Source organism: Rhinatrema bivittatum, unplaced genomic scaffold, assembly GCF_901001135.1.
Source record: "Rhinatrema bivittatum unplaced genomic scaffold, aRhiBiv1.1, whole genome shotgun sequence".
Classification (NCBI taxonomy): domain Eukaryota; kingdom Metazoa; phylum Chordata; class Amphibia; order Gymnophiona; family Rhinatrematidae; genus Rhinatrema; species Rhinatrema bivittatum.
The window spans coordinates 369117-383643 of NW_021820378.1; the positions used below are offsets into that span (position 1 = coordinate 369117).

Below are 14527 nucleotides of genomic sequence, written 5' to 3' on the forward strand. Positions count from 1 at the left end.
CGGCTCCAAGAGCGGTGGTGACAGCATAGCTTCTCACCCAGACGTATCTCGCTTCATAAAAGGAGTCAAACACATCCGCCCGCCACTAAAGTGGCCGGTACTTCTGTGGAATCTCAATCTCGTTCTGGATTTCCTAGCGGGAACCGCCTTCAGACCCCTCGGAAGTCTGTCCCTCCGCCTTTTGACCTTAAAGACTGTGTTTTTGCTGGCAGTCTGCTCAGCCCGCCGCATCTCGGAACTGTCCTGCCGTGAGCCGTTCCTCAGACTCACCCCGGGAACCATCCAGCTCCGCACAGTTCCCTCGTTCCTCCCCAAGGTGGTATCACGCTTCCATCTTTACCAGACCATCTCGCTTCCATCGGCGGATGCCTTGAAGAATTCTGAAGATGCCCGTACTCTACGACATCTCAACATCGGCAGACTCCTATCCAGATCCCTGGAAGTGTCAGAACCAGTACGAAAGACAGACCACCTTTTCGTCCTTCACAGTGGGAAGAAAACAAGGGGGAAGCGGCCTCACGGGCCACGATAGCCCGCTGGATCAAGGAAGTCATCAAAGCGGCCTACGTAGAAGCAGGAAAGCCCCTGCCTCTACAGATCAAGGCCCATTCGACCAGAGCCCAGGCAACTTCCTGGGCAGAGGCCAAATTGATGTCACCTGCCGAGAGATGCAGGCGGTGACATGGTCCCTCGTCCATACCTTCTCCAGATTCTATCGCCTGGATGTTCAGCTCGGAGGATATAACGTTTGCAAGGGCAGTACTGAGTGGGTCACAGGCAGCCTCCCACCCGGTTCGGGAGAAGCTTTTATACATCCCATTGGTCCTGAGTCCATCTGCTACACGCTAGGAAATGGAGAAATTACTTACCTGATAATTTCATTTTCCTTAGTGTAGACAGATGGACTCAGCATCCCATCCTTATCCCTCTCATAACTTTCTCCAAAAATACTACATCCACTTGTAAATTGTCCCATTAACACTGTGTAATTAATCTGAACACTACGTAATTAATTTATTGTAATTGACTAAATTGTTCCAGCTACTCTTCTTCTCCAAGTTCTAATTTTCCCTTGTTTATTGTAACTTTCTTCGCTACATATCAACACCAGTTTTCGTTCAATGTTATCACTCCCCTGTTTTCTGTAAACCGGCATGATATGATTTTATCATGAATGCCGGTATAAAAAAGCTTTAAATAAATAAATAAATCCTTGGCTGCCGTGCACATTGATTTCAAACGATTCAATGGTAAGCCACGTTTCGTTTACCTAGGATTTCCACCCGGCCGGGTGTCGACGCTTTCCTGTTGAGCTCACTGGCGGTCTCCAGCTATAGTCAATCAACCAATCCAATTTAATCAAGTTAATCGAGTTATAACCTTAACCAAGTTATGAAGTTATGCGAGTTAATCAAGTTACTCATGAAGTCAGTCACACATATATCCACAATGCTTTTCGAGGAGAATACTAAAGAACTGCACTTCCTGCAGGGGTATATGTACAAGGGGCTGACGTCAGATTGAAATCTGATCCGTCTCCAACTGCTAACAGGAGCATTGTGATATATGTATGACTGAATAATTCGAATAACTTGATTAACTTTATAACTGTTAACTTAATTAATTTGAATTGGCTGTAGCTGGAGACCGCCAGTGCTCTCAACCAAGAAACGTCGACACCCGGTAGGATGGGTGTGGTAGATGAAGGGAAGCATGGCTTCCCTTTGAATCACTCGCTCCTGGGGATGTTCCCCGAGAATTCCATGAGTAACAGCAGCCGTTGGTGGGATGCTGAGTCCATCTGTCTTCACTAAGCAAAACGAAATTATCAGGTAAGTAATTTCTCCATTTCCTAGCGTGTAGCAGATGGACTCAGGACCAATGGGATGTATAAAAGCTACTCCCGAACCGGGTGGGAGGCTGCCCATGACCCACTCAGTTCTGCCCTTGCAAACGCTCTGTTCGCCCGAGCCTGAACATCCAGGCGGTAAAACCTGGAGAAGGTGTGGATGGAGGACCATGTCACCGCCCTGCAGATCTCGGCGGGGTGACAGCATCTTGGTTCTCCGCCCAGGACATGCCTGGCTCTAATAGAATGGGCCTTACTTGTAAGGCGATGGCTTGCCTGCTTCCATGTAGGCCACCTTGATGACCTCTTAATCCAGCGGCCTATGGTTGCTCCCGAGGCCGCTTCCCCCTGCTTCTTTCCCGCTGTGAAGGACGAATAGATGGTCTGTCTTTCGAATGGATTCCGATCTTTCCAGGTATTGGGCTAGGAGTCTGCCGACGTTGAGATGTCATAGACTTCGAGCCTCTTTCGAATTCTTATGCTCATCTGGCGATGGTAGAGAGATGGTTTGGTTGAGATGGAAGTGAGATACCACTTTCGGGAGGAGCGACGGAACTGTGCATAACTGAATTGTTCCTGGGGTGAGTCGGAGGAACGGCTATCGGCAGGACAGTGCTTGTAGCTCGGATATACGACGGGCTGAACAGACTGCCAGCAGGAAGGATATCTTCAATGTTAATAGTCGGAGAGACAGGCTGCGGAGCGGTCTGAAGGAGGTTCCCTGCTAGGAAATCTAGGGCCAGGTTAAGGTTCCAAGAGGCACCGGCCACTTTAAGGGTGGGTCTGATGTGTTTGACTCCTTTCAGGAAGGGGGAGACATCCGGGTGAGTGGCTATGCTGCCGCTCTCGCTATTGGTTCAAGAACATGACACGTACCTTGATGAAGTTGAGGGACAATCCTGTCTGTAGTCCATTCTGTAGGAATTCCAAAATTACAGGAATTTTGACTGAGTGTGGTATGATGTCGTGGTCCTTGCACCAGGATTCGAATACTCTACAAATCCTTATGTATGTTAGGGATGTGGAGAACTTGCGTGCTCGGAGGAGGGTGTCAATTACTGCCCCCGACTGTCCTCTCCTCCTTAGGCGAGTCCTCTCGAGAGAATCGAGCTGGATCCTCGTGGAGGATCGGCTCCTGTTGGAGCAGGTCTCTATGTGGAGGTAGCGGCAGGGGCTCCCTGTTAGCAGTCTTCGCATGTCTGCGTACCATGGTCTTCTTGGCCAGTCCGGGGCCACTAGAAGTACTGTCCCCCTGTGGTTTCTATCTTGTGGATGATCCCGCCCAATAGGGGCCACGGTGGGAAGGCATATAACAGTCTCCTGTAGCCAGGTCTATACCAGGGCATCGATTACCTGGGACTGGGGTTCCCGCCTGCGGCTGAAGAAACTGGGTACCTGGGCGTTGGATCTGTTTTCCAGGAGGTTCATGGTTGGTGTTCCCCAACGGTTTACTATCAATTTCAATGCTGTTGTTGACAGTTTCCATTCTCCTGGATCTAGACTTTCTCTGCTGAGGTAGTCCGCTGCGACATCGTCTTTCCCGGCAATGTGGACGGCCGAGATCTCTTGAAGATGCATTTCCGCCCATGACATTAAGGGGTCTATTTCCAGAGACACCTATTGGCTTCTAGTTCCTCCCTGACGGTTGGTGTAGGCCACTGTTGTGGCGATACCCAACATTACTCTGACCACTTTGCCTCTGAGTCTGTGACCGAACCTTAGGCAGGCTCGTCTGACTGCCCGGACTTCTAGGCAATTGATATTCCATCCCGACTCTCCTTTGTTCCATAGCCTTTGGGCGGTTAGCTCCTGACAGTGTGCTCCCCATCCTTGTAGGCTGGCATCCGTGGTGAGTAGGATCCAGGTTGGGGAGGATAGTCTCGTTCTCTGGCTCAGATGGGCTTCTTGTAGCCACCATCGTAGTTGGGCCTGAACTCTGTCCGGGAGCTGAAGCCATACGATGTAGTTCTGGGACAGAGGATTCCATCGTGATAATAGTGAGCATTGTAGGGGTCTGATGTGAGCCCGTGCCCATGGGACTACTTCCAGTGTGGATGCCATGAGGCCGAGAACTTGTAGGTAATCCCGTGCTATGGGGCGAAGTTCGCTCAGCAGGGTTCGTAACTGGGTCATCAGGTTTGATCTCCTTGTCAGTGTCAGGATGACCTTGTCTTGTTTGGTATCGAACCGGACTCCCACGTATTCTAGAGATTGGGAAGGCTGCAGGCAGCTCTTGTTTGTGTTGACCACCCACCCGAGGCTCTCCAGTAGAGTTTTGACTCTGTTGGTTGCCTGGTGGCTTTCCTCTGGGGATTTCGCTCTGATCAGCCAATCGTCTAGATAAGGATGCACGTGGATTCCTTCCTTCCTCAGTATTGCCCCACCACTATGATCTTGGTGAATGTCCGGGGTACAGTGGCTAACCCGAAAGGTTGTGTCCCGAATTCCTAGTGATGGTCCAGGATCGAGAAGTGTAGAAAATGCTGATGCTCTTGTTGGATCTGAATGTGTAGGTAGGCTTCCAACAGATCCAGGGAGGTAAAAAACTCTCTTGGTTATATCGCCCTTATTACCAAGCGTAGGATTTCCACGTGGAAGCGAGAAATCTTCAGGTGACTGTTGACCGCCTTGAGGTCCAGGATAGGTCTAAATGTTCCTTCCTTCTTGGGATCGATAAAATAGATGGAATAATGGCCAGTATTTATTTGTTGTGGAGGCACCGGTGTTCTAGCCTCTAAGGCTAGTAATCTGGTCAGTGTAGCTTCCACTGCCATTCTCTTGGAAGGGTCATGGCAGGGAGATTCCACAAACTTGTCCGGAGGGAGGTGGTGGAAATCCAGGTAATATCCTTCTCGAATGATGGATAGGACCCACTTGGCCGAAGATATCTTGACTCATCTTCGGTAGAACAGAGCCAGTCTGTCCCCTATGGCTTCTTCCTTTGGATGGGCCGGTTGGTCTTCATTGTGGGGTGCGGCTGGGGCCTGGACCCAAGCTGGCTCCCATTTTATTGTGCTTGTTCCGAAAGGACTGGCTCCGGGTCTGCAGGGTGGGCCGCTTGAAATGAGCTTCTATAAGGGTTGAAGCGCTGTGTGATCATCTGTCCCTGGAGGTCTGGGGGAAGGATTGCTGGTTTCTCACATGACAAGCAGGATGGTAGTCCTCACAAATGGGAGACATCATCAGGATGGAGCCCAATCACGGAAAACTTCTGTCAAAGTTTCCAGAACTTTGACTAGCCCCTACTGGGCATGCCCAGCATGGGACTAACCCTGCAGCCAGCAGGGGTCCCCTTCAGTCTTCTTTTTTCCGCGCAGCAGTAGCCTATTGGCACAAGGAGCTCTATAGAGATTCCTGACAGGAATTTTCCTCACGGAATTCTTAAAGTTTAAAATTGCCCCCAGGGGTCTGTCCTCTGACTTTTCTCTGACCGCGGTACTCCGCTAAGTTTTACATGGTTTTCCATCTATTACCGTTAAGTTTTGGCCCTCACGGCCTACCGGCCATCGACAGTACCGCGGCTCGATTTTTTTTCAATGGCCATAGCTTCGGGGTTCCGTCAGTGCCCGGACTGTTCACACACCATGTCTATCACAGACCCCCATGGAGTCTATGTAATGTGTTTAGGCCGTGAGCATGATGTCCTGACACCAAAAGGTCGCAAAGCCAGAATGGAGAAGATGGAACTCCTCTTCTGTGCTCAAACCCCGACTCCGTCTATTGCATCGACGTCGGAACCGGCACTATTGACTTCGTGTCAACATCGACCAGTGACCGACCGCCATCGACATCTTCACGGCCATTGACACCCTCTACTCCTCCTCAGGATCGAGGAGATCGCAGGGAAAAACATCGCCATCGTAAGACTTGGACCATAGAGGGAGCGAAACCATCGACCTCGCCGTTGTCGAAGAAGCCCACTCCAGGAACGGCACCGTCTATTCCTGCGACCAGGTCACAGAGGCAACCCTCACCCGATCGGGGTTTGGGAGCCACGATTCCGCCTGTAAAGGTGGTCCCTCCGGCTATGCCTCTGCTCCCTCTTCCATTCCGGAGCCGGGGCTCCTTGCTCAAGGTCTCCGAGAGGAACTGGACCAGCTGGTTCAGGAGGCCATCGACAAGGGCGATGCAACGTCTTCAGGTTCCTCCGGCACAGATTTGTGGAACCTGTCATCGACCCGATTCCGGCAGCACTGGCACCGCTGCTATCCAGAATGGAGGCTCTGATGGCTGCCCTTCCACCGGTGGATCCTGGGTCTCCGATGACTATGATGCCCTCCCCGATGACAGCATCATCGGGAGGAGAAACACCGTTCCGCATCCCTCCTTCGGGGGTGTTGCCTCAATCTTCGATGCCGATATGTCCCTCGCCATTGATTCATCCATCGGTGCCGATACGTTCGGCGCCATTGAGTAATCCATCGATGCCCTCGATGCCTGCACCGATGCCTTCGATGTCATCATCGGTGCCTCCGGCGATTCCTCCGATTTTTTTTCGGAGCCTCGACTGGGACCCTCAGGTACCCAAACTCCTTCATTTCCTAAAGGGAAGTCTGCTGATCCTTATGACACTTGGGGGAATGATACTTCCACAGACACCGATGACTTACCTTCACCACCTTCTCCCACTGAGAGCAGAAACCATTCTTCTCCAGAGGACCTCTCATTTATAAATTTTGTTAAGGAAATGTCTGAGTTGATTCCTTTTCAACTACAGACTGAACAAGATGATAGGCACCAGATGATGGAGTTGCTCCAATTTCTGGATGCCCCCAAGGTGGTCACTTCTATTCCCATTCATCAGGTCCTTCTTGATCTCAAAAAGAACTGGGAAAATCCTGGATCAATTGCTCCAGTACACGGAACGGCTGATACTACTTATTTAGTCCAGTCAGCCCCAGGCATCCAAAAATCCCAGCTTGATCACCACTCTGTTGTGGTAGAATTTGCACAAAAAAGGGCAAAAGGTCAAAACCTCACTCCTCTACCCCTCCTGCTAAGGAACAAAAATTCCTAGACAACATTGGTCGACGAGTATTCTAAGGAGCCATGCTTATCTACCAGATTGCTGCCTATCAGCTTTATATGACCCAATATAACAGGGTCATCTTTAAGCAAATACAAGACTTCTCCGATTCCCTACCTCAACAATTCCAAGACCAGCTACAAACCCTTGTAAGCAAAGGCTTTGAAGCAGGAAAGCATGAGATTCGGACATCTTATGACATTTTTTACACCGCTACCAGAGTGTCGGCAATGGCTATCTCGGCAAGACGGTGGGCCTGGCTAAAGTCTTCTGACCTTCGTCCAGAAGTGCAAGACCGTTTTGTCCAACCTACCATGTATCGAAGATAATCTGTTCAGTGAACAAATCCAACGGATGGTGGCTGAATTAAAAGACCATCATGAGACCCTCAAACAGCTCTGTTCGATGCTTTGACTTCTTCTCAAAGCAGCCCTTCAGGAAGGACTCTAAGAAGTCGTTCTATCGTCCAAAAAAGGCCAACCCGCCACCACCAAGGTCCCGTGCTACGAGACTTTATCAAAAACCTCAGCCTCACCAAGCCCGAAAACAAAAACCACAAGCAGCTCCCCAGCCAGGGCTGCTTCAGCTTTTTTACTTCCGCTTGGAGAGCAGCAGCCAGTTTCCTCTATGTCACATACCAGTGGGAGGTTGATTATGCCACTTCCACAACATGTGGACTTCAATCACATCCGACCAATGGGTATTGACAATGGATGCTCAAGGTTACCTTCTAAACTTCCTTTCCCTGCCACTGGACTCCCTGCCTCTGCAGACGTGGAGAACGTCCGACAATTCTATTCTTCTGGATCAAGAGGTTTCCCTTCTTCTCTAGTCAAGGGCAATAGAACCCATTCCGCACTCACAGCAAGGCCTAGGGTTCTATTCCTGGTACTTTCTGATCCCCAAAAAATCGGGGGGGGGGGGGTGTTTGTCCAATTCTGGACCTACATGCTCTCAGCAAGTACCTCCAGCGGGAAAAGTTCAAGATGGTAACCTTGGGATCGCTTCTACCCCTTCTTCAAAGAGGAGACTGGCTCTTCTCTCTGGACCTCCAGGATGCATACACCGCATTGCGATAGCTCCAGCTCATCGCAAGTATCTCAGGTTTTTAGTAGGCCCCAAGCACTATCAATATCAAGTGCTTCTGTTCGGCCTAGTGTCTGCACCACGGGTCTTCACCAAATGTCTCGGGGTTGTAGCAGCTTTCCTCAGAACCCAAGGTGTTCACGTCTACCCCTATCTGGATGACTGGTTAATCAGGGCTTCAACTCAGCAAGCTGCTTGGTCGTCCCTCGAATTAACTCTACACACTCTAATTTCACTAGGATTTCTCGTCAATTATGAAAAATCTTATTTAGTCCCATTTCAAACCTTGTCGTTCATTGGAGCAGACTTGGACACCTTGCGGGCAAAAGCTTTTCTTCCTCAGCAACGAGCACAAACTCTCGTGTCTTTCGCTCACCAGTTACAGTCTCAGCATGCTGCGACAGCTCGCCAGTTCCTCATCCTTCTGGGACACATGGCATCCTCAGTCCATGTCACACCAATGGCCCGCTTGGCTATGAGACTCATGCACTGGACTCTCAGGTCACAATGGATACAGGCCACTCAGCCTCTGTCAACCATCGTCTACATCACCGACTCACTCCGTCTGTCTCTCGCATGGTGGAAAAATCAGAACAATCTCCTCCAAGGACTGCCCTTTCAAATTCCAAACCTCAAGTCATTCTCACCACCGATGCTTCCAACCTCAGGTGGGGAGCCCACATGGCCAATCTACAGATACAAGGATCTTGGTCTCTAGAGGAAGCTAAACACCAAATAAATTTGCTGGAGCTTCGAGCAATATGATACGCTCTCAGGGCATTCCAGGATCGCCTCTCAAATCAAGTCATCTTGATTCAGACGGACAACTAGGTGGCCATGTGGTACATCAACAAGCAGCTAGGCACAGACTCCTTCCTTCTGTGTCAGGAAGCTGCGCAGATATGGGCGGAGGCTCTCTCCCACTGGATGTACCTCAGGGCCACCTACTTGCCAGGAGTGGACAATGTACAAGCAGACAAGCTGAGTTGTGTCTTCCAACTGCACAAGTGGTCTTTCAACCCCTCGGTAGCAAACTCCATCTTCAGACACTGGGGATATCCTCAGACAGACCTCTTTGCGTCCCCTCAGAACCACACAGTGGACAATTACTGCTCCCTCATTCGCAGCAAACACTCTCAGCCCAGAGATGCATTCTCCCTGTCATGGGCAACCGGTCTACTTTATGCATTCCCTCCGCTTCCTCTTCTCTCAAAGACTCTCGTGAAGCTACGTCAGGACAAGGGAACCATGATCCAGATAGCACCTCACTGGCCACGCCAAGTGTGGTTTCCCATACTCCAGGTTTCTGTCTCCATCTGCTGGTAGGCGTGCATAACCCACTTATGTGCACTGGCTTGCCTATCCTAGAGGAAAGAAAATTATCATCTGAGTAGTAATTTCACCTTCCTGGGTTTTTGAATCCTGGATGTCTGACTTCTGTGTGGGAGTAGTGGGGTGGATATATAGGACGCTGCAAAGTTGGGGAAATTGGGTGTCTCAGAGTTACAGGTTTTGTTCTACCAGAGCCCACTGTAACCCATTTATTCCTGGGTTTCTGAATCCTCTGAGAGAACTGGGAGAGGCAATCTGGATGTACAGCAGATTATGGATTGGTCTGCCTCACTCTAGCCTGCGAGCCTTGCAAACGCTGCAAATTTCCAGGGCCCATTTAGTTATAAGAAGCTTTCCTTGGGATCATGCGACTCTGCTGCTGTGTGAATTACTTTGGTTGCTGCTATTGCAGAGGATTAAATTTTAAATTTTAACTCTTGTTTTTAGATCTCTGAAGTTTAATTGTCCATGATTATTATTATTTTAATTTGTTATTATAATGTGTAGTTTGGCAGATCCGCTATAAGCAGATTATAAATGTTATTAAATAAATAGTAGATAAGCCCAGAGAACCAGACCTACAGGAATCCTAAAGGAGGGACCTGTGTGATCTCCAAAGTTCCTGTATTGCATCAGCTTTATTTCTGTATCCTACACAGTATGGTAAAGAGAACCAACTGATTTTCTTAACTTCTCTGAATATTTCTATAGAGACATCATAGAGAGATTTTCATAGGCATCACATAAAGTTTCTGCTAAGTCACAGAATTCTTTAATATGCATTCATTATGTGATCCTTCTAAACATCTCATCTCAGGTTATTGGTAGCTTTCCATGCCATTGTCTCTTACACATGATTAATTCCTTCTTTTTATATCCAGCAGACAATGAGGTCATACAGAAAGAGAAGAGGGAGGAGAATCGAGAAGAACACCCTATAGTATTGGCACTTACACCAAGACAATCCAGAAATGTCTGTAAGAATCTTGCCCAGAGAACTAAGGGGGGAGACATTAGCCAAAGACAGCAGGAATCAGAGAAGAAGGAGCAAGACTCTACAGGAGAGTCACTGGATGGAGTCACTGCTTGTGAGAGAAGTGGCAGGGAGTTTACAGACATCCCTGAGCACCAGGGACACATGCGAAGAGGGAATCCCTTCCAGAGTAATAACAGTGATCAAATGAGTTTTGAACACAGCATGAGAAATCTGAGAGCAGAGAGACCTTTCCAGAGTACTAACAGTGATCAAATGACTTTTGACTTCCAGCAGAAAGAGGAAGGGAAGAAATCCTTTCACTGTGACACCTGTGGGAAAAACTTTAGTAGAAAATGTCATTTTGTCTTGCACCAGAGGAGTCACACAGGAGAGAGACCTTTTCCATGCAACCAGAAGTTAACCCTGAAATTACACCAGAGAATCCACACTGAAGGGAGCACTTTTACTTGTATTGAATGCAAGAAAACCTTTTCTTGCGGGGAATCCTTAGTAATACACCAAAGAAAGCACACAGGTAAGAGACCCTCTCATTGCCCTCAAGATGGGGAACATTACAGTACTGAGTTCTCTTTATTAGAAAAACCAATTAAATGTACTGAATGTGGTAAAAGCTTCTCTCTGAAGGCCAATCTCAGAAGGCATCAGAAAATCCATACTGGAGAAAAACCATTTAAATGTACTGAATGTGGTAAAAGCTTCAGTGTCAAAGACAACCTCAGACAGCATCAGAAAATCCATACTGGAGAAAAACCATTTACATGTACTGAATGTGGTAATAACTTCAGTGACAAGGCATGTCTCAGACAGCATCAGAAAATCCATACTGGAGAAAAACCATTTAAATGTACTGAATGTGGTAAAAGCTTCTCTCTGAAGGCCAATCTCAGAAGGCATCAGAAAATCCATACTGGAGAAAAACCATTTAAATGTACTGAATGTGGTAAAAGCTTCAGTGTCAAAGACAACCTCAGACAGCATCAGAAAATCCATACTGGAGAAAAACCATTTACATGTACTGAATGTGGTAATAACTTCAGTGACAAGGCATGTCTCAGACAGCATCAGAAAATCCATACTGGAGAAAAACCATTTAAATGTACTGAATGTGGTAAAAGCTTCAGTGTCATAGCCCACCTCAGGCGGCATCAGAAAATCCATACTGGTGAAAAACCATTTAAATGTACTGAATGTGGTAAAAGCTTCAGTGTCAAGGCCCACCTCAGACGGCATCAGAAAATCCATACTGGAGAAAAAACTTTTAAATGTACTGAATGTGGTAAAAGCTTCAGGGAGAAGGCATGTCTCAGACGGCATCACAAAAGCCATACTGGAGAAAAACCATTTAAATGTACTGAATGTGGTAACAGCTTCAGTGTCAAAAACAACTTCAGACAGCATCAGAAAATCCATACTGGAGAAAAACCATTTAAATGTACTGAATGTGGTAAAAGCTTCAGTGTCATAGCCAACCTCAGGCGGCATCAGAAAATCCATACTGGAGAAAAAACTTTTAAATGTACTGAATGTGGTAAAAGCTTCAGGGACAAGGCATGTCTCAGACGGCATCACAAAAGCCATACTGGAGAAAAACCATTTAAATGTACTGAATGTTGTAAAAGCTTCAGTGACAAGGCATATCTCAGACAGCATCACAAAAGACATACTGGAGAAAAACCATTTAAATGTACTGAATGTACAATGTAAAAACCTTGCCTCCCCACATTCAGAAAAAGACTTAAAACCTGGCTATTCTTGAATGCCTTTCCAGATACCAACTGAACCCACTCTCAACTCAAGCAACTAAGAACTCCCGTCAGGGCAATCAACAACCTTTGACAACTCAATAATGTTCTTTTTAATTTGGCAGGTTTTATTTACCTTGGTTATTCTTTTGTTATCTCATTGTTCATCTCTCTTTTGCCTTCTCTACATTCCAAGTTCCATTTTATCCCTGTTTTATTGTAACTGCTACCTTATTCTTCTATCACATGTTAATGTCTTAAGTTATTAAGTATTTATTCTTTTGTCACACCTTGTTATTTGTAAACCGGCATGATGCGACTCCCATCGCGAATGCCGGTATATAAGAAATTTAAATAAATAAATAAATAAATGTACTGAATGTGGTAAAAGCTTTATTAACAAGGCATGTCTCAGACGGCATAAGAAAATCCATACTGGAGAAAAACCATTTAAATGTACTGAATGTGGTAAAAGCTACATGGACAAAGCATGTTTCAGACGGCATCAGAATAACCATTCTTGCGAAAAACCATTTAAATGTACTGAATGAGGTAAAAGCTTCAGTGACAAGGCATGGCTCAGGCAACATCTGAAAATCCATACTGGAGAAAAGCCATTGACATGTACTGAATGTGGCAAAAGCTTTAGTCAGATGTCATCTGTCATGCAGCATCAGAAGATCCATACTGGAGAAAAACCATTTAAATTTATTGAATGTGGTACAAGCTTTTCTCAGAAGGTGCATTTAATATTGCATCAGATAATCCATTCTGCAGAAAAACCATTTAAATATACTGAATATTGTAAAAGCTTCAGAGTCAAGGCATGATTCAGACCGCATCAAAAAATCAATACTGGAGAAAAATAATTTAAATGTACCGAATGTGGTAAAAGCTTTTCTCAGAAGGTGCATTTAATATTGCATCAGAGAATCCATATTGGATAAAAACCATTTAAATGTAGTGAATGTGGTAAAAGCTTCAGTCGGCCGTCATCTCTCATGCAGCATCAGGAAAACCATACTGGAAGAAAACCATTTAAATGTAGTGAATGTGGTAAAAGCTTCTGTCAGAAGGACAATTTTATATTGCATCGGAAAATCCATACTGGAGAAAAACGACTTAAATGTACTGAATGTGGTAAAATGCTCAGTGACAAGGCATGTCTCAGACGGCATCAGAAAATCCACCCTGGAGAAAAATCATTTAAATGTGGTAAAAGCTTTTCTCAGAAGGTGCGTTTAATATTGCATCAGAGAATCCATACTGGAGAAAAACCAAGTTAATGTACTGTGTCTGGTAAAAACTTAAATGGAAAGGAAGATCTTGCAAGCCACCAGAAAAGTTGCACAGGAGTCAAATTCAGTTAACATGCTTTCATACAGTTTTGGAATAGAAGAGTGGCCTAATAAAGATATTAAAATGCCGAATGCAAGAACAATAAAACTTCTCCATTTCCATCAAGTAAGCTATAAGAATCAGGGAGGTTGATATTCAGATGCCAGAAAGCTGGATAAGTAGGACTTATCCTTCTATCTCTCTGCTGCTGAATATCCAGTTATGTTCAATGGCTGAGAAAGCTGTGGGTGGGCAGTGGGTGGATCAGTGCGGTGCTACTTAGCTGGAAAAGTTATTCAGCTAAGTAGCGATTTTGTCAACATGGGTGTTTTGCATGATTTGTAGTTTATTTTTTTTACCCTGTGACAGTTTACCCCAGAGAGCTCATTCCCTGTGTGCTGGCTTGCAGGTAGTGGAGACCGTATCGCCAAAGGGACAAAGACAGGATGGAGGTGGTCCAGAGAAGGGCGACCAAAAAGGTGGAGGGTCTTCATCAAATGACTTATGAGGAGAGATTGAAGAATCTAAATATGTACACCCTGCAGGAAAGGAGGAGCAGGGGTGATATGATTCAAACTTTCAGATACTTGAAAGGTTTTAATGATCCAAAGACAATGACAAACCTTTTCCATTGCAAAAAAATCAGCAGAACCAGGGGTCACGATTTAGAACTCCATGGAGGAAGACTCAGAACCAATGTCAGGAAGTATTTCTTCACAGAGAGGGTGGTGGATGCCTGGAACACCCTTCCGGAGGAAGTGGTGAAGACCAAAACTGTGAAGGATTTCAAAAGGGCGTGGGATAAACACTGTGGATCCATAAAGTCTAGAGGATGTGAACGAAGAGAAGAGACTCGGGGGTGGCTTGCTTGCGGGAATGACAGCTACTACCTGGAGGTTAATATCCTTATTCAATAAACATACACATAGTTAATGCGACTCCAACATTGCTTTATGCTTCAATGGCAAGAGGAAATGTGGAAAAAAGGATTTGAATCCTCAAAAAAGCAGGGGAGTAGCTTACTTGTTACGGCTGTTACTACCCCAAATCAATTAAGCCCGATACTTCACTTGGAATACGTATCCAGCGCAGTTCACTGCTTCAATGGCAGGGGGGAATGAAGTAAAGAGGATTTATATTCAGACAACCAACAAGGA

At 46.4% G+C, this 14527-nt stretch overlaps 2 protein-coding genes across 2 annotated transcripts in view; both read left to right on the forward strand.

The window, feature by feature from the left end:
* LOC115081589 (zinc finger protein 850-like) overlaps window positions 1–12127 on the forward strand; it is a 139307-nt gene extending 127180 nt beyond the window's left edge. Inside the window, exons 5-7 of the mRNA XM_029586011.1 lie at window positions 10599–10673; window positions 10737–10804; window positions 10868–12127. Coding sequence (XP_029441871.1) covers window positions 10599–10673; window positions 10737–10804; window positions 10868–11994 — 1270 coding nt within the window. The 3' untranslated portion in view covers window positions 11995–12127. The remainder of the gene's footprint in view (window positions 1–10598; window positions 10674–10736; window positions 10805–10867) is intronic.
* A 207-nt stretch (window positions 12128–12334) lies between these two features.
* On the forward strand, window positions 12335–13893 carry LOC115081588 (zinc finger protein 501-like). The gene has a single exon (XM_029586010.1). The coding sequence runs from the start codon at window positions 13034–13036 to the stop codon at window positions 13316–13318; it is 285 nt and encodes a 94-aa protein (XP_029441870.1). The 5' UTR covers window positions 12335–13033; the 3' UTR covers window positions 13319–13893.
* Window positions 13894–14527: the final 634 nt, after the last annotated feature.

Coding starts and splice junctions, on each gene's coding strand:
- LOC115081588 (XM_029586010.1), top strand. CDS start 13,034: ATGCAGCATCAGGAAAACCATACTGGAAGAAAACCATTTAAATGTAGT.